This window comes from Typopeltis vanoorti, chromosome 22 (genome assembly GCF_054136105.1).
Source record: "Typopeltis vanoorti isolate ZY-2024b chromosome 22, IOZ_Tvanoo_1.0, whole genome shotgun sequence".
Classification (NCBI taxonomy): Eukaryota; Metazoa; Arthropoda; class Arachnida; order Uropygi; family Thelyphonidae; genus Typopeltis; species Typopeltis vanoorti.
This window is the reverse complement of record NC_143570.1, coordinates 89,887,231-89,911,113: the sequence shown is the minus strand read 5'-3', so window position 1 is coordinate 89,911,113 and position 23,883 is coordinate 89,887,231. Positions and strand designations below refer to the sequence as shown.

General features: G+C 34.6%; 1 protein-coding gene across 1 annotated transcript in view; it reads right to left on the bottom strand.

Moving 5' to 3' along the window:
- hay (ATP-dependent DNA helicase hay) overlaps positions 1–23,883 on the bottom strand; it is a 337,042-nt gene that overhangs the window by 20,741 nt on the left and 292,418 nt on the right. Inside the window, exons 16-17 of the mRNA XM_090412093.1 lie at positions 12,325–12,461; positions 7,280–7,494 (exon numbers count right to left, since the gene is read on the bottom strand). Coding sequence (XP_090268219.1) covers positions 7,280–7,494; positions 12,325–12,461 — 352 coding nt within the window. The remainder of the gene's footprint in view (positions 1–7,279; positions 7,495–12,324; positions 12,462–23,883) is intronic.

Below are 23,883 nucleotides of genomic sequence, written 5' to 3'. Positions count from 1 at the left end.
GATTAGTCTTTTGCCACGGTATGACAGTGAAATGTTTAAAAGGAGGGCCATAATTGCGAATGACTTTATGCGTGGGTTATGTATGACGAGTGGTGTGGAATTTGTGGACGTGTGGAGTGAGTTCGATGTGCAAAAGAATCTATATAAGATGGATGGCTTGCATTTGAATGGTTACGGTATAAAAAGACTTGAGAAAGTGTTGCTGAATGTGGTGAATGTGCAAATTCAGGGAAACTAGATTTATTAAGGGGAGGGGGAGTAGATATACAGTCCTTAGGGAGGCAGTTGAATGTAAGAATGAATATAATATGCCCGAGCAAATAAGGACAACAAATCAGAATGGGATAGTTAATATAAGGCATCAAGGTAGGGTTGGGACTAATGGAGGTCTTAAATTCATGTACACTAATGCTAGGAGTATTAGGAACACGGAGGAAGAGTTTGGCCATGGTTGGCACTTCCAGACCACAGGTTATTGGTATTAGTGAAACATGGCTGACTGTAGATGATATAGCTAGTGGGATTGAATGTGATGGGTATAGTGTGTTCAGGAATGACAGGGAGAATAAAATGGGGGGAGGAGTATTGTTGATGATAGCTGATGAGCTGCAGCCAAGGAGAATAGAAGTTGAATTGCAGGATAGAGAAAAGAGCACATTTGAGGCCATTTGGTGTGAGATTGTGGCTAGCAGAACTAAATATACAATTGGGTGCTGCTAGCCACCTGCATAGACCAGGTGATGGAAAAGATGGTGGTGACAGTATGCACAAGCAAATAGAAGAAATGAGTGGAAGGAGGGTGATTATTATGGGAGATTTCAACTATGGTCACATTGATTGGAGTGAGGAGAGGACATACGGGAGGAGGGAATTGGATTTTATGCGGTTATTAAGGGATAACTATCTGCGGCAGCATGTAATGGAAAATACTAGGGGTCAGAGAGTGCTTGACCTAGTAATTACATCTGAGGATTTGGCTGTAACAAATATGACCACATTGCCACCAATCGGTGAGAGTGATCATAGGGTCTTGACTTGGGAGGTGGCTAAAGGTGTAGAATTTTCAATTAAGACAGGGTACATGTGGATTTATCAGGCTGGAAAGTATGACAAGCTTAGGAGTTTGATTGGTTCAGTGCCATGGCATGTACAACTGCAAGGACTAGAAGTCGATAGTGCATAGGAGGTAGTTAAGAAGTGTTTGCATGAAGCAATGGCTGACTGTATACCTAGAGTCTGAATAATAAATCAACTAGGGGTTAAATGGATGAATAACACTATTAAGCTTGAGCTGCAAAAAAAGAAACAACTATGGAGGGAATTTAAGGAGAAAGGTGACCGGCAGGCACACGAACGGTATAAAGTGCAGGCCAGAAGGGTAACGAGTGTGGTAAGAAAAGCAAAAAAGGATTAAGAAAGAACATTGGCCATGCAGGCTAAAGAGAATCCTAAACAGTTTTTTAGATATGTTGCAAGTAAAAGGAAAAATGTACATGGCAGACTGATTTTAAAGAATGCCGATGGTAGGGAGGTAACTGAATCAGTTGATATAGTTGAGTTACTGAGTGAGCACTTTGCAAGAATATATCATCCAGGTGGTGACATTGCAGAAACTAATGTACCAGTAGATTATATGGGAATTGTGGTGAATGAAGTGGAGGTGAGTAGTCTATTGCATAACCTCAATGTCAATACATCTGTGGGATTGGATGGTATACCAGCTCGTGTTGTACGAGAAGCAGCTAAAGAATTGTCAGTACCCTTGACCATTTTGTTTAATTTGAGTCTCGGGTCTGGGTTAGTCCCAAGGGGGTGGAAAGAGGGGGAAAAGTTCCACTGCATAAAGGTAGTTCCAAGACTGCTGTTGTAAATTACCGACCGATTAGCATATCAGGAATCATTGTCAAGGTCTTAGAGAAATTAGTCAAGAAAAGAATACAGGATTGGATAGATGAAAATGGGATATTGTATGGGGGACAACATGGTTTTGTGAAGGGTAGATCATGCCTCAGTAACTTGCTCACGTTTTATAACACAGTGACGGCCGAACTGGATAGGGGTAATGGGTTTACAGTAATACTACTGGACCTTGCCAAGGCTTTTGATAGGATACCACATAGAACCCTAATCAGTAAACTGGAGCAGATGGGGATAGATATAGGGTTGGTGAGATGGATAGGAGGGTGGTTGAAGGAGAGATATCAGAGAGTGGTTTATTCAAGAGTGGAGTCTAAAAGACGGCTTGTGACTAGTGGAGTGCCACAGGACTCTGTTCTTGGACCACTGCTTTTCAATTTGTTCATCAATGATATAGGAAAGGATTTGAGAGGAAGTGTTCACTTGTTTGCTGATGATGCAAAGTTGGGTAGAGCAATTATGAGTGCACAGGATGTCAAAATTTTACAGGATGATTTGGATAGTTTGGAGGACTGGGCTAGGAAAAATGGATGTCAATTTAATGTGCCAAAGTGTAAGGTTATGCACTTTGGGGTGAAAAGAATAGCAGCAGTATATCGCATTGGTGGAACCGTACTCCAGGAGATTGATGAGGCCAGGGATTTGGGAGTGTTGGTGGATAGGGAATTGAAGTTTAGGGGGCACATTGCAAAAGTGACTAAAACAGCTCACCAAATCACTTGGCTTCTGAAAAATACTTTAACATGCAGAGACAAACAAGTTGTTGTTCCTCTGTATCGAGCCTTGATAAAACCCCATCTGGACTACTGTGCCCAGTTATGGGCACCAGGGTTTCTTCGTGATGGGGAGGAAGTGGAGAGGATCCAGAGATGAGTGACCAAGATAATAGCAGGTCTGTGGAATGAACCTTATGAGAATAGGTTGCAGATTTGTGGGTTGCAGAAATTGGTCGATAGGCGAAGGAGGGGTGATATGATTGAGACATTCAAACTACTGAAGGGTTTCTATAAGATTGATCCAGAAGATATTTTTGAAAATATGACTGGTGGTGGGAGGACTAGGGGCCATGAATGGAAGCTGGGCAAGAGCGTGGTTGACAAGGGTGTTAGAGCTAGGTTTTTTACTTGGAGAGTAGTGAATGAGTGGAATAAGCTTCCAGAGTCTGTTGTGGGTGCTACGACCGTGAATGAGTTCAAGGCAAGGTATGATAGATACTGTGTGAATGTCGAATAGTTGTTCTTGACATGATGTTCGGGCATCCCTCGATGAGTCTGTCGACTCCTTGGAGTTGCCTGGAACAATAATAATAATAATAATAATAATAATAACTATGCTCCTGCACTGTCTTTCCAAGCACCTAGCATACACTTTCCCAGGCAGATGGAGCAGAGAGATGCCACGATAGTTACTGCAATTCTTCTGGTCTCCCTTCTTGAAGACCGGTATTATTATGCCTGTCTGCTATTGCTTTAGTGCTCGCCCAGATATCCAAGAAGCCTGACACACTCAAGTCAGCCAGAGAACACCGTCTCGATTTAAGGCTTTTAGCGTTTCGGGCCGAATTTCATCATTGACAGCAGCCTTGCCTGATTTTAGCGATTTTATTGCTAAATGGACCTCTTCTGCTGTGAGACTAGTCCTTGCCCTGATCTGCACCTCTTGGATGTCCACAACTGCTGGGCCACCCGGGTTAAGAAGGCTCTCAAAGTATTCCCTCCATCTGTGGAGGATATTCTTCTCGGTTATTAAAAGTGCACCACCAGAGGCTTTAATTGCCCTTGCTGTGCACGATTTCCTCCCTCGAAGGCGGCGGATGGTCTGCCAGAATACTTTGTTTGCATTTTTTCATAGGATGAGTCTAATCTTTCTCCAAAGATTAGTAAGAAATTCAGCAATTTAAATTTAGAGTTACAAGGTAGAGATAAAAATTTAATTGACATGTTAAGTTCAATAAAAACTTTCCAACAATACTTACTTTTATTAAAGAAAAATATAAATGACCGCGAATTTAGACATCTCCGATATTTATTAAAATTTTTTGCACAAAATCAAGAAATGCTTCGCTATGATTTAAAAGAATTTATTCGTCAAATAGAATTAGTTGAGGAAGAAATAAATTCAAGATTAAAAGATTTTAATAAAACCGAAATGATTGTATCTTTTATGAATAATCCATTTCAAGAAAACTTGAACATCATAGAAATTTCAAATAAAATTAGTGGGCTGTTTGATATAAACCAAGCTGAAGTAGAACTTGAGATAATAAACATTCAGAATAGTTTACATTTAAAATCAATAAACAATGAAGTCATTTGGAAGTATGCACATGAAAAATCCCAATATTAACTGATATTGTGCTAAAAATTCTGTCGTGTTTCCGAATCGACATACTTGTCAGAATCCACTTTTTCAAATATAACCGTCATAAAAAATCAATTAAGAAACCAAATTACAAATGATCATTTGGATGATTGTCTGCAATTGGCCACTTCTTTATATCAACTTGACTATGAAAATATTGCGAGGTCCAAACAATGCCAAACTTCATATTAACTTTTTTTTTTTTAATCAATCAGCATTTCCTGTAACTTGTGAGTTTGTAATCAATCTGTTGTTTCTTCTAACTTTGGTTTTCCAAAATAGAGAAATAAATATTTTATTCCAATATTTTTTTTTGTTGTTGTATTAAAATATTTGTTGTATTAAAATAATTAAAAGTGATAAATTTTTAAATACACAAAGTTTTTAGTTGTGTATTTTTTTTTAGTTGTTTATTTGTGCATAATCAGATATCAGGTTGGGGGAATGTGATCTATATAAGAGAGTAGATCACCTTTTATAGAACTTTTTATAGAAAAGTAGCTCGCATAGTAAAAAAGGTTGAACACCACTGGTATAGAATGTAGCACATCATTAGAAACATTAACATAGAGATAGAAGTGGAAAGACATCAACAAGTAGAAGAAAGAAATTTTAAGATAAGAATACAACAGCACTTAGCAGATAGCCCTTCAGCTGCATTCTTCAATAGACAATTTACAAAATTTCGCAAAGAAAGGAGTATCATTCAAATCTGCATTAATGGAGAACGTGTCCACCACTGAAGACATCCTTGACTTCTTTCAAAAACACTACAAAAATCTGTTTGAAGACAATAGTACTATTGGAAATTATAACTCTTGGAACATTAATAACTTTCCTGTTCATCCAAGATGGGCTTGACAGACCCATTACAGCATCTGAAATTACAACAGCCTATAAAAAAATGCCAGACAAAAAAATCCCCAGGACCTGATGGTCTAGGGATAGAACTTTTTCGCGAGGCCAGGGATTTTATTCTCCCCATTCTAATTATACTATTCAATTCCTTTTTCTCATCAGGACACATACCAAGTGAATTTGTAGCAAGTCATACTGTTCTTATTCCAAAACCTAATAGAGATCACACCTTAATCAGCAGCTGGAGATCTATTTCTCTATCTGATACTGACTACAAGATATTTTTCCGCATTATCAATAACAGGCTCAAAATGGGAATGAGATACATAATTAAAAGCGCACAGATGTATGGAGTACCAGGTCGAGCAGTAGAATTTAATCTATTTCTGCTACATGATCTAATCCACTTAGTTAACATGAAAAAAGCAGTCGATAGCAGTACTATCAGTAGACCTTACTTAAGCATTTGATAAATAATGTCTGGCATCTCTTTCTATTCCACATCCTCCAGCAAATTGGTGTAGGTAAAAAGCTGCTATCCATTATCAAAGGAGCCTATGCCAATTCAACTACCCGCCTCCTAGTTGGCTCTTGAACCATTCTTACAGGAAGTCAACAATACACATGTTGTGCAAGGAATAACAGTTCCTTCGATTACGAAGGAAAATAAGGTATTAGCATATGCCAATGATATAGTGGGCACTTTGAAGGATAATGATTCCATATATATATTTTTGGTATTTTGGAAAAATTCAACAAGATCAGTGGATTAACTACTAGTGCAGACAAGACAAAATTAAAAGTTTTTGGGAAGTGGGATTTTGGAGAATTTCCTTTTGGACTAACCCCTAAAAGAGATCCCTTCATTATACTTGGAATTCCGTTCTCCACTTACCCAATATTACCAGTCCAAGAACTTATAACAAGAACGAACCTAGAAACGTTAGAAGACTGGAAAATAGGGCCACTTTCCTTTTCTTCTAAAGCCATAGTACTCAAAACCATAATCTTTCCTGCTCACTTGTACTTAATAAATATTACAGACATCAACATCACAAAAGCTGAAGAAAAACAATTATATAGTAAGCCTGTGCAATTTTTTTCCAGACGATGCCAAGAAGTTAAAAAGGAATTTCTTTAACTATCAAAGAAGCATGGAGAATTTGTCTTCCAGTTTTAAAATTCTGCTATTTAAGCAATACAGTTTCAAAAATCCATAAAATATTCCAGACTAATCACACATGTGCAGACCTTCTCCTGTACTACCTAGGTTTTCATCTTCCCCTGTTTGGAGTTAATGATTATAAAGGTCCAAAAGCTGAAATTGTTTCTGAATACTACAACACTTTGTGCTTAACTTTAAGAATGCTAAAACACTTTGGTACTGACATTCTTTCCATTAAAAAAAAGTAAAATTTGGTATAGAAAAATCTTTAATCTCTTTCACCGCAAAATTCCACAGTTGGGTACTGACAACAATACTTTATTTCACAATTTGTGGAAGTTCCCAAGATACCCTAACAGGAGGGATCTTGCTTGGAGAATTGCATATGGCTACCGTCCAGTCAACACCATCAAGTGGAGGTATTTCAACATTGGAGATCCAATCTGTGCCTCAGTGGGACTCCACTCACATGTAGAGTGCACTGGGATGTTGTCTTGAGACCACAAATGTTTCAGTTAAGATCATTTGAAGCATAATATACAACTAATAGAGTCTGTGAAGTTGAATGAAATTTCACTCAAAGAATATTTCAAAGGAAATCTAATTTAGCTATTCATATGCTAGTGGCTTAAAGGTGACCACTCTTACTTCAATATGAAGTTAACACATGAACTGCTACTCTCTTCCAAAATTTCTAGTGATCAATTTCAAGTTATTTTGGATAAGGAATTATGAAATATGGCAATGACTGACTGATTCAAAGCCATACGAACTGACATAACCTCCATGGACTTATTGAGTGAGGCTATATATCATCCATACCAGTTGTCATCCTTGAATTCATTCCAATTTAACAGACAGAATATCAGATTCAGCAGAAACTGGTATGTTGGACTGGATTTCTTTAAAATACCACGTCAAATGGTTTAATAATATTGTTATTTATTAGGATGGATGAGTAAGAAGAGCAAAACAAACCTTTCTTTGCTCTTAGGATTCTGCCTAATCGTTGTGCCTCCTGTCTTCGAGAACCACCATGGCTTGAAATCTGAATAAGAACATTAGCTTCTGGAAGATCAAAGGAAGTGTCAGCTACTTTAGATACATATATAGTATTCACCCTAGGATTGTACTTGAAATTTTGAAGAATTTGCATTCGTTCAGCTTGGGAGGTCGGTCCATAAATATATGGTCTATAACAAAAAATGAAAACAATATCACTGGAGATAAACATTATAAAAGAAATGGCTTTGTTATATGTTATGGTTAATGGTATTAAATTATAATACATTATCCCTAGAGAAGGAAAGATATATGTGTGAAATTATATGTTCATTATTCCTTTTTATTAGTTATTATACATAATAAAGGTAATGTATCTGAGTTACATCACAGGTGTTTTAGGTGGTTGTAAATTGAAAGCAAGTAAATTTTGCATAACTTTTCTCAAACTGTTTCTGTGATAGTTTCAAAATGAAAGATTTTTAATAAAGAAGGCAAATTAAATGCAGTTTAAATACACACCAGAATTACCACAGCTGGTATGGTAGGAGCCAGTTTTAACTTATGGATCTGAGAGTTGGGTTACAAATAAAACCCTTAATCAAAAAAGACTGGTGACCACAGATATGAGAGCAGTGGTGTCAACAAATGGCACCAGTGGCAGTATCGTACTAAAAATGAGGATAATATGAAAGGACATTGTTAATATTCAGGAATTTGTTAGCTGAACTAATCTCAGGCGGTAATGGCCACTTAAACAGAATTTGATTATGAGTTTTATATTATTGTAGCAGTTTTCACACATTTATTTGTGTGACAAGTGATGCACACATAAATCATAATAGGTAGTTCTTACGAGGATGGTCTGAAAAGTTTTTGGCCTAACAATGAAAAACACGAATTTATAATTTCAAAATTCTTTTTATTTTTCAACATAATCTTCCTTAAGACTAATACATTTATTCTAGCGATGCTCCAGGGACATTATCCTGTCCCTGTAGTTGTTCTCAGTAAGATCTGCAAAATACTCCTCTAAGATGATTTTTTTTCCCCTGCAAACCAGGTCTTTTCTCACAAATTTTTTTCATCTAGTCTGGTTGCAGCAGTCAAAACAGTGGCTTCTGTCCACTGCTTTGACTGCTGTTTGGATTCTGGTGTGCAACGGTGAATCCAAGTCTCATCCATAGTAATAAATCGATTCACAAAATCAGTTTTATTCTTGTTAAAATGCTCTAAGCACTGATCAGAGATTTTCACGTGAGTGCATTTTTGATCTGCTGTGAGCATATCTGTTGAGTGGTTTGAAACAGTAACATGTTTTTATTTTAAGAGCGGTATTATCAGATCCTTAGCACACCCTTGAACAAACTGTAAGATAAGTTTACAATCTTCTGTGAGTAGAATTCTCTTAAAAAACATTGTATCAGAACTATATATTTTCTTATATCAGCAAATAATATCTCAAATTAACTTCTAAATAACTATAAAAGAATATTACATCAATGTGCACAAAAATAAAAATCCCTCGTAATTAAGGAGGACTTCAAAGGTTTGAAAGTCAAATGATGAGTAGATTTTAATGCACAGATTCTAAAAATCTCCAAGAACTATATACAATACTGCCAAACAAGAATAATATGCCATAGCAAATTAGAAAATTTGGTATTGCTTTTCTCAAACATCATCACACTTTTCAAGGATTTAGGTCTATTAGATCAAATAGAGTATACTTTGCAGTTTTTCTCATAAACTTCATTACAGCTGTTATTAATCCTTGTTTGTCTTTTTTTATTGCTTGCATACAACAGAACTGGTAGGGCTAATGTATTGTATACTTTTAATCTAGTTTGTTTTTGAACTAGGTTATTGTTTAAATATAGAGTTGATTACATCTGTTATTTTTAAATATTTTGCAATTTTTATGGTTATATCTTTTTTTCATGTGTAATTATACATCCTAGTTAGTTAGATGAATTCACCTGTTCTAAAATCTTGTTATCTATTTACTATTTTAGTTCTTATTGGATTTTCCTTTAAAGACCATTGTTTTTGATTGTTCTGTTGATATTATCATTCCTTAATCTTTGACTGTTTCATTTAAATTTAAAATATTTTTCTGTAAGTTATCTTCAGAATTTGTAATTATTATTTGATCATCAGCAAAAAGGAGAGTGCTTAAGTGCACAGTAGGAGAAAGTTTAATACCTTGATGGAAATTTTTATTCCATTTAAATAAATATTAAAAACAGTTGCTGAAAGAGGATATCCCTGTCAGACTCCTTGATTTATCTCTCTCAGATATGATAGTTCATAATTTAATCTTATTTGTATTTGATTATTTTCATATATACTTCTAACTTTTAGAATATTATTTGGTATTTGTCTTTCTTTTAATATGTTAAATAAAATACTTCTTTTAACTTTATCAAATTTTTTTCAAAGTCAATAAATGTAATATGTGTTTCTAAATTGTATTCTCTTCTTTTCTCTCTTATTAATTTTAGACAAGAGGCTGGATCTATACATGGTTGCCCTTTTCTAAATCCATTTTGTACTTCTAAAATAAAGCCTTCAGAATATTTTATTAGTTTGCTATTTAAAATTCTGCTATATATTTCATAACAGGAATTTAGGATACTTATACCTCTATAATTTTTAGGGTCATCTCTACTACCTTTTTTTAAAAATAGGGATCACTATTGCTTTTTTCCATTATATTGGTGGGTTATTTGTTGAATAGATTTTATTTAAAAATAATAAGTCTCTCTTTAAACCTTATTCCTGCATATTTATATAATTCTAACCTATTTTCTCCAGGTCCATTTCTTGTTTCTTTCAGGCTGATTTCTAATTCTTCTTTCATTTTTTCATTTTCATTAAATGTTTACCAGTTATCTTTTTTAAAATATTTATCTGTCCACAATTCTGTATAGAAATTCCTCTAATTTCAATTTGGTGTTTAATTTTATGTTTAAATGTTATGTTTAATTTTAACTTTCTCATGTTCTAAATTAGAAACGAATTTGTTCCACGATTCTCTATATCTTTTTCTGACTTCTCTTTTAGCTATGGCTCTTATTCTTTTATACCTCTATTCTATCTTTTACTGCTTAACATTTATGATATGCTTCTTTTTCATTTTGATTATTTCTTTGATTGTTTGTATCATCCCATATCTTTATTTTTATTGAATTTTTTTGTCTTTCCTAAGCTTTTATTTGCTGCTGTATTTCGTATTGTTTTTATTTATATGCCATTCTATTTCTTTTTTTCATTTTAATTTATCTAAATACTGGTTAATTCTTTGTTCATATAGCCAGTGTATATTTATATCATTTAATAATCTAGTTTTATTAAAAAAATGTTTTAAATTTTCTTTATGTTCTTATTTGGAGCCATTTAAGGTGGTAAACTTAATTTTATTTTAACAAGGAAGTGATCACTACTAAGTTCATATCTTCTGTGGATTCTAACATCCATAGAAAACTTTGTATTTTCATTTAAGATAAAGCAATCTAATATTGATTTCCATCCTCTTGCTGCCCAAGTATATTTATGTATGTCTTTATGTTTATAGAAAGAATTCATTATTTTAAGATTATTATAAACTCAAGGTTAATGAATTTTTTATCATTCCTCTTTAGAGTATGTTCTCTGTATATTCCTATATTATTATTAATTTTCGTGTTTCCAAATCTTGCATTTAAGTCTCCTGCTAATATTACATAATCATTTTTTATTTATTTTATTATATATATTTTGTAACTGATTATAAAATTCAATATTATCACCTTCTCTTCTTTCTTCCTCTGGGGTATAAACCAATTTTTGTTAAATAACCTCTATTTTTATTCTAACTTCTATTAATAGTTCATTCCATAATTTATAATATTTTAACTGTTTTGAAAGGGAATTACAAACCTAAACCATACCACCTGCTTGTGCTCTTTGGTCTCTGTCTACTCCACTATATATTACATTCAAATTTTCAGTTCTCATGGTTTCTTTTTTATTTCATTTAATAGTTGATCTAATTCTATTTCTTTCTATGCTATTCCTATTACGTTCCAGTTCCTGGAAACGACAAAATATGTATTATATTTTGTCGTTTCCATTTTCGTTTTATCTTTTCCATAGATTCATTTCAAATACCTTTCTCTATTGGCTTAGAAGGAAATTTTTGTTCTCCATGTCAGGTTACTAGCCTGGCAATGAATAGTCCAGTGGTAGGGCTGCTACCTTAAGGTTTCCAAACTTGACTTCTTCCAAATTTAAACCCATAGAAACAGGGTATATCGAAGAGGAAAGAGTAGATTTTAGAGGGGTCATAAATACAGGCCAGAAATAGAAAGACCCTATAGTCCTTGAGTACTCTAATAGCATCAGGGTCATAAAATAAGAAGAGTTGACTTATAAGGCTTTATAGGACAGATTAAAGTGAGTGGATTTTCCTCAAAGTAGAGGAAGAAGAGGACAGACCCAGCTAGGGGACCATGGGAGTGCCACATCCCTTGCAATCAAGATGATGGCCCTGTTGGTCCAAGAGTTCTTATTCAGTGTATTTGGACCACCTCACGATATCTGGTGAGCTTCCCTATCTGCCGACTAGGGGATGCACTCTGTAGAGGTCACAGAGTTTCCTGAAAACATCTCTCAGCATATTAAGCAAAATCCCAACTACCATAAAAATTCTAAACCTAATTTTGCTAAAATAGGGTGATTAATACTGGATGATACAACAAAAATCAATTAGTAGCAGAAATTTGAGAAATTTTGAAATGTTCATAGTCTGTTATTTTTCTTAGTTTTTTTTCAATTTCTAAATCAGATAAATTTTTGGAAAACATAAAAATTCTGTTGACATCTAATTTTGTCAAAGAAACAAAATCACTGTCAATCCATATAATTTTCTCTGTTTATAATTACTATAAAATTTGGCAGCTAGTATCTATGCAAAACATAACATTGGGTTACATTTATGTTTAATAAATAAAAAGTTAAATGGATTTTATTGCACTTACCTGTTCATTTTAACAGCATAATGCTTTAGTGCAAACACATTGTCAGAAAATACAATAATCTTATCATTTCTCCTTTCATGATAGCGAATGAGAAATTGGCAGGCTCGAAATTTATTTGGATTCATCACATACAAAAACTATAAAGAAATTTTATTTGTATTATTATTACATTTTATTTACTTTTTCCTAATTTTTTTTCTCTTCTTAGTTTAAACTTTCAAATTAAAAACTTAAAGGATGTAAAAAAAAAGTATCAAGCTGTGAAAAACAAAATTACTTAAGAAGAAAGAAGATTATTCCTGTCAAGGAATGTCACTTTTGCACCTGCCTACACGTTTTAATTTCTACTTTTTTTGTTAAAAAGCTCCTTTGTTGCATTTTGTTTTAACTTTTTTTCGATATCATTAATATTTTGTCTTTCTCTCAAAAGGGAAAAAGTTATGCAGAACCATGTCTAGAGTTTACTACATTAGTGGAATACTCATCATTATCCTCACCAAATTCCTGGTATGTACCTTCAAAGGATACTATGACAGTATTACATGGTGTTTACATTATCACTAACTTTCTATTGATATTTTCATCCATATTAGTTTGTTTGTTAGGATGCTGATGTTGTCAGATATTTTATTTTTGTCTTAAAGTATTTCTAACTGCATCACTCCATCTAGATTTTGGTTTTCTTCTTGCTCTTTTCCTGCCATACTAGCATCAAACACTTTTTTTTTATTTAAATATTAACCTTTCCTCTCTCATTCTGTTTTGTGTCCATACCACCTTAAATTAGCACCTTTCTAATATCTTCATTTTTCATATGATATTAATGCTACTTATTAGGAGATATCATATATATCATATGTAACTTTGCTATTTTATTATCTGTACTTTGTAACCTGCTACAATAATCACTTAAGTGGTTATTGCAGTAGGACATCAAACTGCTCTATAGATAAAACATGAAACTTTTCAGTGCACTGCTTATTCAAATCCATGACTAATGGTTGGAGAGCAGGTAAATGATCATCATCAACTATTTTCTGTCCACTCTTGGATGAAGGCCTTCCTCAAAGTCCTCCATTCAGTCCTATCTTGAGTTTTTCTAAGTCACTGAGTTCCAGCCTTCTCTTTAATCTCATTCTCCCACTGTCTCTTTGGTCTTCCTATAGCTCTAATTCCATCTCTGGGATATGGTTCAGATATCAACTATGTGCATTTTGAGTGGTACTTCTTGCAATATGACCTACCCATTGCCACTTGGATCTTTTAATGGCTGTTATAGCTCTTACCCTAGTCTAAGCTATGACCCAAGTATGGTGCTTTCTATCTTGAATGGTAACATGATCTTTCCATTTTCCTATAGATAGTCCTCAATTTGCTGGTTAATTTTTTAGTCAAAGTCCATGTTTCACTTATCATGACCAGTAGCACATAACTGTCAAATATTTTTCTTTTAAGGCAGATTGGGACATCTTCTTTGAGTGATTCACAATGTTTTCCAAAGACTATCTAACCAAGTTGAATTTTCTGAATAATTTCTTCTTCACAGCTTTCTTCTACTGTGATCTTTTGTCCTAGGTAAACTCAGGAAGTTATTATATCAATTTTTCAGTGTTCCATGTGTACTGTACTATGGTAATCTCAAGCAGTGACTGTATTCAGTGAATCGGCTGCAAATAGCTCCATGTTAGGAGTGGAAGAATTCATATCAAGGAGTTGTGGTTGACACGATGAAACTTAACCATTGAAACCGAATGAACTCAAACCAACCCAAAGATGCATGCCAGCTCAATCATCGTCCAGTCAAACAAGGGTCGCGCCCACTATTAGGGAAGCTAGATAGTGAAGGCAAAAAATATGTTATTGGAACAAAACATCACTTAGTAGACAGGAAAAACATAACAAGCATAGGAACATGGAACGTAAGAACCCTTCACCAGGCAAGAACATTGGAAATATTACTGCAGGAATTAGACAACTACAGATGAGAAGTAATTGGACTCTGTGAAACCAGATGGAATGGAAAAGGAGAATTTCACTATGGACAGTACAAAATTTTCACTTCAGGCAGGGAGGATAATGAACACCAAGAGGGAATAGCACTTATATTAAAACCAAAGACTTAAAACTCTATTGTCTTACAATCCTATCTCACCTAGGATAATTAAAGCAAGATTTAAAACATCAATCGGATCACTGACTATTATTCAAGTATACTTGCAAACTTCAACATCATCATCAGAAGGCATTGAGGAGTTCTATATAGATCTGCAAAAAGCAGTACAGCAGACATCAAGTCAACATTTCCTAATTGTAATGGGGGAACTTAAATGCAAAAAGTAGCAAAGACTGGGATACCTGGCCAAAAGTAATTGGATAGTTTGGGTATGGAGAAAGCAATGAACGTGGCAAAAGCCAGCTAAACTTCTGCTCAAATAATAGATTAACAATAACCAACACTTTCTTTAAACAACCAAAACCCCAAAGAAAATGGACATAGATATTATTATTATTAGACACCTCCAGGGAGTCCAAAGACTCATCAAGGGAGGGCACCTGATCCCCAACTCTGCCTCTGCTGCTCAATCCACCAACTGACCGCAACTACACCAACACCATCTACTGCCAGCCACCACCACTAGTATTTCCAAAGACAATCGCAAACATCCATGCCCATGGCAGGATTCGAACCCGCAGCCTTTTGGCTAGAGAGCGAATACGCTAACCACTCAGCCAGCAGGCTGGCATATCACCAGACAGACCAACCAAAAACATGATAGACTATATTATAGTAAACCAAAGATGGAAATCAAGTATCCTAAATTGCAGATTGTGGATCAGATCATAAGCTAGTACTACTAGCAAACCTAAGAATAAAGTTAAAATCTGAAAGGACTTTTAGAGTCAAAAGGAGACAATGTAAGTAAACTATAAGACAATAACATTCTAAGAAAATATCAAGTAGAACTAGATAAAAACCTGAAGGAACTACTAAAACAGAATATAAGCATTGAATAATATTGGTGCAAATTAAAGGAAATAATATTAAAATTGGCAGAAAATACAATAGGTTACACAGAAATAGAAAGTAAAAAAATAATTAGATCTTGAATGAAGTAAAAAGGTTAAGTGACCAAAGGAAAAGCATGAAATTAAAACAGAACTATAAGAGAAATGAATATAATAGATTCATCATCATCTCATCTGCTTGGTAACGGGTTGAGTCCAACTAAGAAGAAAGGTTCTCCACCTTAAAATAGATTAACCAGAGAAATTAGAAAACTAGTTAAAAGAGACAAGAATAACTGGATAGAAGAAAAATGTAAAATGGCAGAGAAGTTATCAAAAGAAAATAACCTCCTTGGATTATATGAAGAAATAGATCAAATTAGTAAGACATGGACAACAAAAATGATAATGACCAAAAATAAAGAGGAACAACTAATTGAAAGTAAAACAAAAAGAATGACCAGATGGAAAGAATACTTTAGGGACATAATAAAAACATCTCTCAGAATATTATTATTCCAGCCACTGAAATGGAAGAGGAAACAAATATCTTTACCAAACAAACAACAGTACACAGCAATGATAAATGAAAACTAGGAAAGCACCTGGTATTGATCAGATACATGCAGAATTCTTAAAAGCAAGAAAGGAACAACTTCTGGAACCATTAAAAACATTATTTGAAAAGATCTACAAAAACAAACCAATACCTACCGATTGGACCAAATCAGTCATAACTCCTATATACAAAAAAGGAGATAAAACAGAATGCAATAATTACAAAGGTATTAGCCTCCTCAGTATTCAAAGTAAGGTTTTTACAAAAGTACTCCAAAAACAAATTAACCCATATATAGAACTAGCATTAGGAGAAGAACAAGCAGATTTCACTAGGACAAAGCATAACTGATCAATTATTCACCTTAATACAGCTAATAGAAAAGACTCCAGAGTACAACCAAAGTTGTATATAAATTTCATAGACTTTCATTAGGCATTTGATTCAATCCGTAGAAGAGAACTATGGGAAACTATGAAAGAATTTGGAATTCCCAACAAAACTATAAGAATAATAAAGAATCTATACGAGAAATCTGAAAGTGCAGTACGAGTGGAGGATACCTTAACTGGTTCAATAAAGAGAGCAGAGTTGAGTAAGACAGGGATGCATCTGTCACCGGACCTGTTCAATCTTACACTGGAAGAAGCAACCAGTAAGGCCTTAAGCAAAGAAGACCCTGGAATCAAAATATATGGGAAAAATATAACAAACTTAAAATTTGCAGACGACATTACATTATCTGCTAGCATGGAAGAAGATCTACAACGAATTTCTGATAAAATAAAGGAAGAATGTATGAAGTTTGAATTAAATCTAAATACAAGGTGTGGCTATTAAATAACGAGACTGGTTGCAATCAAGTGGTTTATTATTACAATTGTACAATTAATTGTTATCCCCTTCAATACTTCCCTCTATCTATGCACCGTTGCACATGAATTTTCCATTGTTGGAAGCAGTGCTGCAAGTCATCAGGTGTTATCTGCTTTAGTAGTGCTGCCGTTTTTTCCTTTACCTCATCCAGCTGACAGCAGAGCCGGACTTGCAGGAGAAGATTATCACATGTAATGAGAGGTAGATTTTCCAGTACGATCCAGAAACAAAGAGACAATCAATGCGCTGGAAAACTCCCACGTCACCAAGAATGAGCAAGTCAAAATGAAGGCAATGCTGATCATTTTTTTTTTATATATATCAATGGCGTGGTAATGGTTGAATAGGTACCAGAGGGTCAGACAGTTAACCAATATTATTACTTTGAAGTTCTGGCCAAGCTGAGAGAACGAGTGAGGAAGAAGAGACCCGATCTGTGGAAGAACAACACTTGGATTCTCCATCAGGACAATGCTCCAGCCCACAGTGCACTGTCTGTAAAGCAGTATCTGGCTGATAAGAAGATCCCAGTGTTGGACCATCCACCTTACTCCTCAGACTTAGCTCCATGCAACTTTTACCTTTTTCCAAAGTTGAAATCCGCATTGAAGGGCACACATTTTCAGTCGGTGGATGAGGTAAAGGAGAAAACAGCATTACTGAAGCAAATAACACCTGGTGACTTGCAGCACTGCTTCCAACCATGGAAAATTCATATGCAACGGTGAATAGATAGAGGAGGGGAGTATGTTGAAGTAGATAATTTGTACAACTGTAATAATAAACCACATTTTTGCAACCAGTCTCGTTATTTAATAGCCACACCTCACATATAGACAAAACAAAAATTATGCAAATTGGAAAAAGACACACCGCCAATCTGAAAATTAAAATGGATAGTAAGAATCTAGAGCAGGTAGAAAACTTTACCTACCTCGGAGGAGTAAAATTATACAAGATATAAACAGACGAATTAGCCAAGCATCCCCAAACTTTTGGACGACTAAATAAAACATGGAAGTCTAGAGACATCAAACAAGTAATAAAAGTAAGAATCTATAAGACAATGATCCTCTCAATACTTCTCTATGGAAGTGAATGCTGGAATCTCAAAAAAGCTGAAGAGAAAAAAATTATTAACTACTGAAATGGGTTGGCTAAGAAGATTACTTGGAGTATCTCTGCTGGATAGACTCCATAAGGAAATGACTAAAACAAGAAATAACAATAATAGACAAATCCAAGAAAGAAGACTGCAATGGTTTGGCCATGCGACCAAAATGGGTACAGAAAGATTACCAACTAAAATCCTCTATACAACAATGGAAGGTAAAAGATCCAAAGGGCAGCCCAGAATTAGATGGATAGACAAAATAAAAGAGGGCCTGAAAACCAAATCACAAAAAAGTGACACCAAACTGGACAGAACTGTTTGGACTCTCCAGGGACAGACAGAAGTGGAAAGAGTTCATTTGGCCTCATCATCATCCACATAGAAGAGAAAAAAAGTTCTGCAGAATTTTGCTAATGCAGAAATCACCTGCATCAGCAAATTGTAGGCGATTTAGTTCTGTCCCATTTACCATAATTCATCTATTTTTCTAATCGAGATTTTTAAAAATTTCTTCTATGGCTGCTGTAAATAATTTAGAAGAAATGCCATCTTCGTGTTTAACTCCCTTTTTTATAGGAAGTTTCATATTTGTTCCTGATTTTATAGATATACTTCTAATTTTTTATAATGACAACATAAACTAAATTATTAATTACGAAAACTGTAATTAATAACCACCTATATTTTGACAATGCTACATTTCCATCTTTAAGGATCACAAAACAATGATATGTGCATGCAAGCACTCACACTAAGCAAATGAGGCTGAAGAAAGGCAACCGAAGTTGGTCCTTGAGTCCTAAAAGATGTCCCCTAGTGGGCTAAATTGGGTTGTCTTGGCCACTGAGCTGATGATCTTGGAATGTAAGCATCCCAAATTTGTTGAGGGTTGGGAAGTTTTTCAGAACTGAGGCTGATTCAAGGAATAATCTTTCATACTTGTACTTGCTGCGGTGTAATAAAGTGGCCTTCTTCCAGTGTATTCTGTGGTGGGTGTCCAATGCACAGTCAGCAAGTTCTGAGTGGCTGTATTGGTGGAACCGGATGTAGTCTGTGTGTTTGGATGTCCTGCCTGTTTGGCCGTAGTAGGACAGTTTGCAACTGCAAGGGACCTGGTATACTCCAGATAGGTCTAGGGGAAGTGGCTGGTCTTTGGTGGAGAAGATAATGGATGCCAATTTCTTATGTGGTTTGTAATAGATAGTCAGGTCATTACTGATTACAGGTAGTCAGGTCAGGCCAGACTAACATCTTCAGGGGTAAAGATAACTAACAGTTTAAAGAACAAACTAAAAGAAATTACGAAAAAACAAGTTCATTTTTTGGTGTTATTAGAACATCAAAAAGTTTGTTAAAAAACCGAATAACAGATCTATACAACTGTTAATATGTGTTAGTTGGAAACAATGCTATTTGATGTCGAGTTCTGTGGTTCACTTTCACTCTGTCCGAGGTCTGAACTGGGTAAATTTTTAATAAACGCTGACCAAACTTGATTTAAAATCAAGCCTCGATTTTTGTTGCACTGCGTAGGAATTTTAATCATATTTGCTGCCTGTTTGAATTTTCTTGTGAAACAGTTTTTATCAATGTAGGACATGTTTGCTCTGTCCCAGAGTACATCATGACCAATAGAAGCTGTGTGAAATGCCAAGCCAGATTTATTTTTTCTCTCTCTCTCTCTCTCTCTTTTTTTTGGTACATCCTTTTGATTAAAAGGATGTACAAAATACATTGAGTTGTATAGATACAACTATACATTTAGTTGTATAGATCTGTTATTTGGTTTTTTAACAAACTTTTTTGATGTTCATAATACCAATAAATGAACTTGTTTTTTCGTAATTTCTTATAATTTGTGCTTTAAACTGTTAGTTATCTTTACCCCCTGAGGATGTCAGGCTGACGATTAACGAAACTTGTCAGGTTTGTTTTTTAGTACTTGTTTAGTTTTAAAAAAAAGTCTTTTTTAATAAAAATGTGGTAACAAAACCGGAATGATTCGATTGAACTTCTTAACCACAGAAACCTCTGCATGATTATAATATATAAGCTAATCTACATGATTTTATAGATGCAGTTAAATTTTTATACGATATGACTAAGTATATATATGGATATAAGGTTTTTTTTTGGTTCGGTGATTTTTTAAGGCTTCTAAAACAGCTAATGTTGAGATTAAATCAAATACCTTTTCAAAATCAACAAATGCCCAACCTAAGAGTTTTTTGGAATTCATTTGTTGAAAGGAGATTGATAAGGTGGTAAACTATCCACCTGTCTAATCAGGTTGACAGTATATGATGTACACACACACACCACCATCCCCATATCCTGAGTGGGTATATACTCATTGGTGTACAGGATACTATGATAGAACAACATAATTAGGTTTTCATTATTACTAGCTTCTCATCAACAATTTTCCAGAAGAAAACTGGAAAATTTTCTTAAATTTTCTTTCTATCAATACTTTTTTTTTTGACTTAGCTTATTTGTCAGGACAATGATATTGTAAGATCTTACATTCTAATGCATTGCTAACTGCATTAATCCACAGTTAAACCAAGCTCTAGGTGGAGTGATGTAATTAATCTTTTTCCTACCTTCAAATAATTGTTTTAGTAAGGTAACCTTCCTTTTATGATTCTGTTTAAGTGCCATACCATTCTACATTAGCATATATCTGAATACACGAAGTTCTTTTCTTAAATATGCACTTTTAACATGATTAGGACATTAATGGCTTCTACTCATTCCCCTAATTTTTCTCAGCCTTGGTTTCCAATTCTTGACCAAACATCATATTTCTAAACCTACCTTTCAGATCCATAAATTAACAGTGATTTGAACACAGTCTTGTATACTACTAGTTTAGGGTTTTGGCTAATTTTTCTCTTACAACATACACATTTATTTCATTGACTCCCAACCAAATCGCTAGTTTATTTTATCATCACATATGACGATGACAGAATTTGCCATCTTCTAAATTGATCTGCTCCAAGTTTCATCATCATCAAATTCCTGACATGTACCCTTAAGGGGTGTACAGGATATGGTAGTACTACTACATGAAAAATGTACAACATTACTAACCTCCTATCTACAATTTTCCTCCAAATCAGTCTGTTACTTGTCAAGACCAACATTATCAGATCTTATATTTCTATCTTCTAAGTCAATTTTTACTATATCAATCCACCTATATCTTGGTCTTCCTCTGGGTCGTTTTGCTGCCATCCTGGCAGAGAACACTTGTTTTGCTAATCTTTCCTCTCCCATTCTGTTTAAGTGACCATAGATTAGCTCTGCTAACACATTCCTGGATGCTAACAATGTCAAGTTCTTTCCTAATATCCTCGTTTTTAATATGACATTGCCATTGATGCCAGCTGTTCATGCCCTTAATCTTTCTCAGGATTCTCATTTCTGCGGCCTCTAGTCTTTGATCAAGTGTTTTACTTCTAACCCATCTCTCAGATCCATAAGGTAAAATTGGTTTGAACACTGTCTTTACAGCTAATTTAGTGTTTTGACTAATTTCTCTCTTATTCCAAATAAATTTATTCAATTGAATTCCAACCATACCAGTTTTGTTGATTCTGTTGTCTATTTCCATATGTAAATTACCATCTTCACTAAAAATTGTGCCTAAATAGCTAAAATGTTTTACTTGTTCTATAGGCTCAACATTTGCAATATTTCTGTCTATTTTCATTGTCTCTGTGTTGTTATTGCTAACCTTCATACCACATCTATTACAACAGTTATTCAATTTAGTCAGGGAATCTTGCAGACTTGTAGTGGATTTATTTAGAAGTATAATATCATCTGCATAAAGCAAAGAGATGACATTAACATCTCCAATTTTGAACATCACTTTCCTTCATAATGTGATCTATATAGATAATGAACAACAGAGGGGATAAAGTACATCCTTGTCTCACACCAGATTTAACATTAAACCATCTTCCTGTACTTCCTTCACTTTTAACTGCTGACTTACAACTCAAATAAAGACACTAAGTATTGCATGATATAATGCCATCATTTCATATTTTGATGGCATTATATCTGTATCAGTATACAAGATATAATGCCATGTTCAAATCAGTTTTAACTTATGGATCTGAGAGCTGCATCAGAAGTAAAACACTTCACCAGACTACAGTCTTGAGAAGGATTAGGGGATGAACAGATGGCATCAATGGCAATATCATATTAAAAACAAGGATATTAGGAAAGAACTTGACATTGTCAGCATCCAGGAATGCGTTAGCAGAGCTAATCTAAGGCGGTATGGTCACTTAAACAGAATAGGCAAAGAAAGATTAGCAAAGAAAGTGTTCTCTACCAGGTTGGTAGGAAAAAGACCCAGAGGAAGACCAAGATATAGGTGGATTGATTTGGTAAAAAATACCTTAGAAGACAGAAATATAAGATCTGATAATGTTGGAGTCTTGACAGGTAACAGACTGATTTGGAGGAAACTTACAGATAGGAAATTAGTAATGATGTAAATTTTTTCATGCAGTACTATCATATCCTGTACATCCCTCCCATGTACAACATGACAGGAATTTGATGATGACATAATGCCTAACTGACATCATACAACTGTAACATTTTGAATAGCTTTTCTCTTGGTACCTTGTCATATACCTTTTTCAGATTTACAAAACTTATATACAGATCTTTGTTATATTCCTATGATTTCTAATCTATTTGTGGTAAAGTGAAAATCTGATCCTGCCCGTTTCTCAAGTATACTTGCATATATCTTACCAGGAACACTCAATAGGGATATACCTCTGTAATTCTCACATTCAGTTTTATTTTCCTTTTTATATGCCTTTCCATATTTCAGGCTTCTTCTACTTCACGTATGGATATGTATTCCTGATTGCATGCCTGATCAGTGTTTTTTAACACTGGGATGTCACTGATTGTTTCATTTAGCAATTTTTCGAAGTAATTACTACATACTTCAAGGATATCTTTTTCTCTAGTTTTCATGTCATGCACCCTCGTATTACCATCTTCTCATCATATATCATCTCTAATTCCTTTTACAGCACTCTTTCCTCCATTTCTGAGCTTCTTCAACAACCTCCAGAATATCTTGCTACCTTCTTGATATTTATTTTCTATGTTCTTACCAAAGTCTTCCTATGACTTTTGTTTAGCTGGTTTTACACATTTTACACTTTTCTTATTCCTTGCCTCTTCTCTAAACAGTGTTTAGCTTTCTTACATTTGTCTCTGTATTCTCTAAGAACACAAGCTGACTTATTTGCCAGGAACTTTTGGTATGCTTTCGTCTTTTCCTTCACTGCCTCTTTAACTTTCTGTGTCCACCATGGAGTTCTGATTTTTCTATCCCTGCAGACAACCTCACTACATGCCTCTCTGGCTGAATCAATCAATGTTGGCTTGCCACTGAATCTCCAAGGTTTGGTTCCTGTTCTCAATGTCTTTCATTTTTTCTTCAATAGCATTTGTGCATTTTATTCTACAGTTCACAAATGAAAGCTGCTCAACTTTTATTCACTTTAAAACTTTCTTATATGTTCTTCTTTTCAATATGAAATTCAATTTTATCCTGCTCAAGACTGAATAGTGATCACTTCCGACTTCTGTCAGCTTGCTCCTCTCTACACTCCAGTGGGAAAACATCACTATCAACAATAACATAGTCAATGAGACATTTCTTATTCCTTGCCTCTTCTCTCCACGTGAATTTGTGCACATTTTTATGTTGGAACATGGTGTTAGTAATAACCAATCCATGTCTAGAGCAGAAATCCAACAGGTATTTGCCATTATTATTAGCTTTGCTCTGTTCTCCAAATTTTCCCAACATATTTTTGTATGTCTGACAATCATTTCCTACTCTGCTATTTAGATCCCCAATAAGGACCAACTTTTCCTTTTTCATTGTGTCAGTTGCTTTCTCTAAAGCCTAAAAAAATTCCTCCACTTCTACTTGAGTGTAACTTTT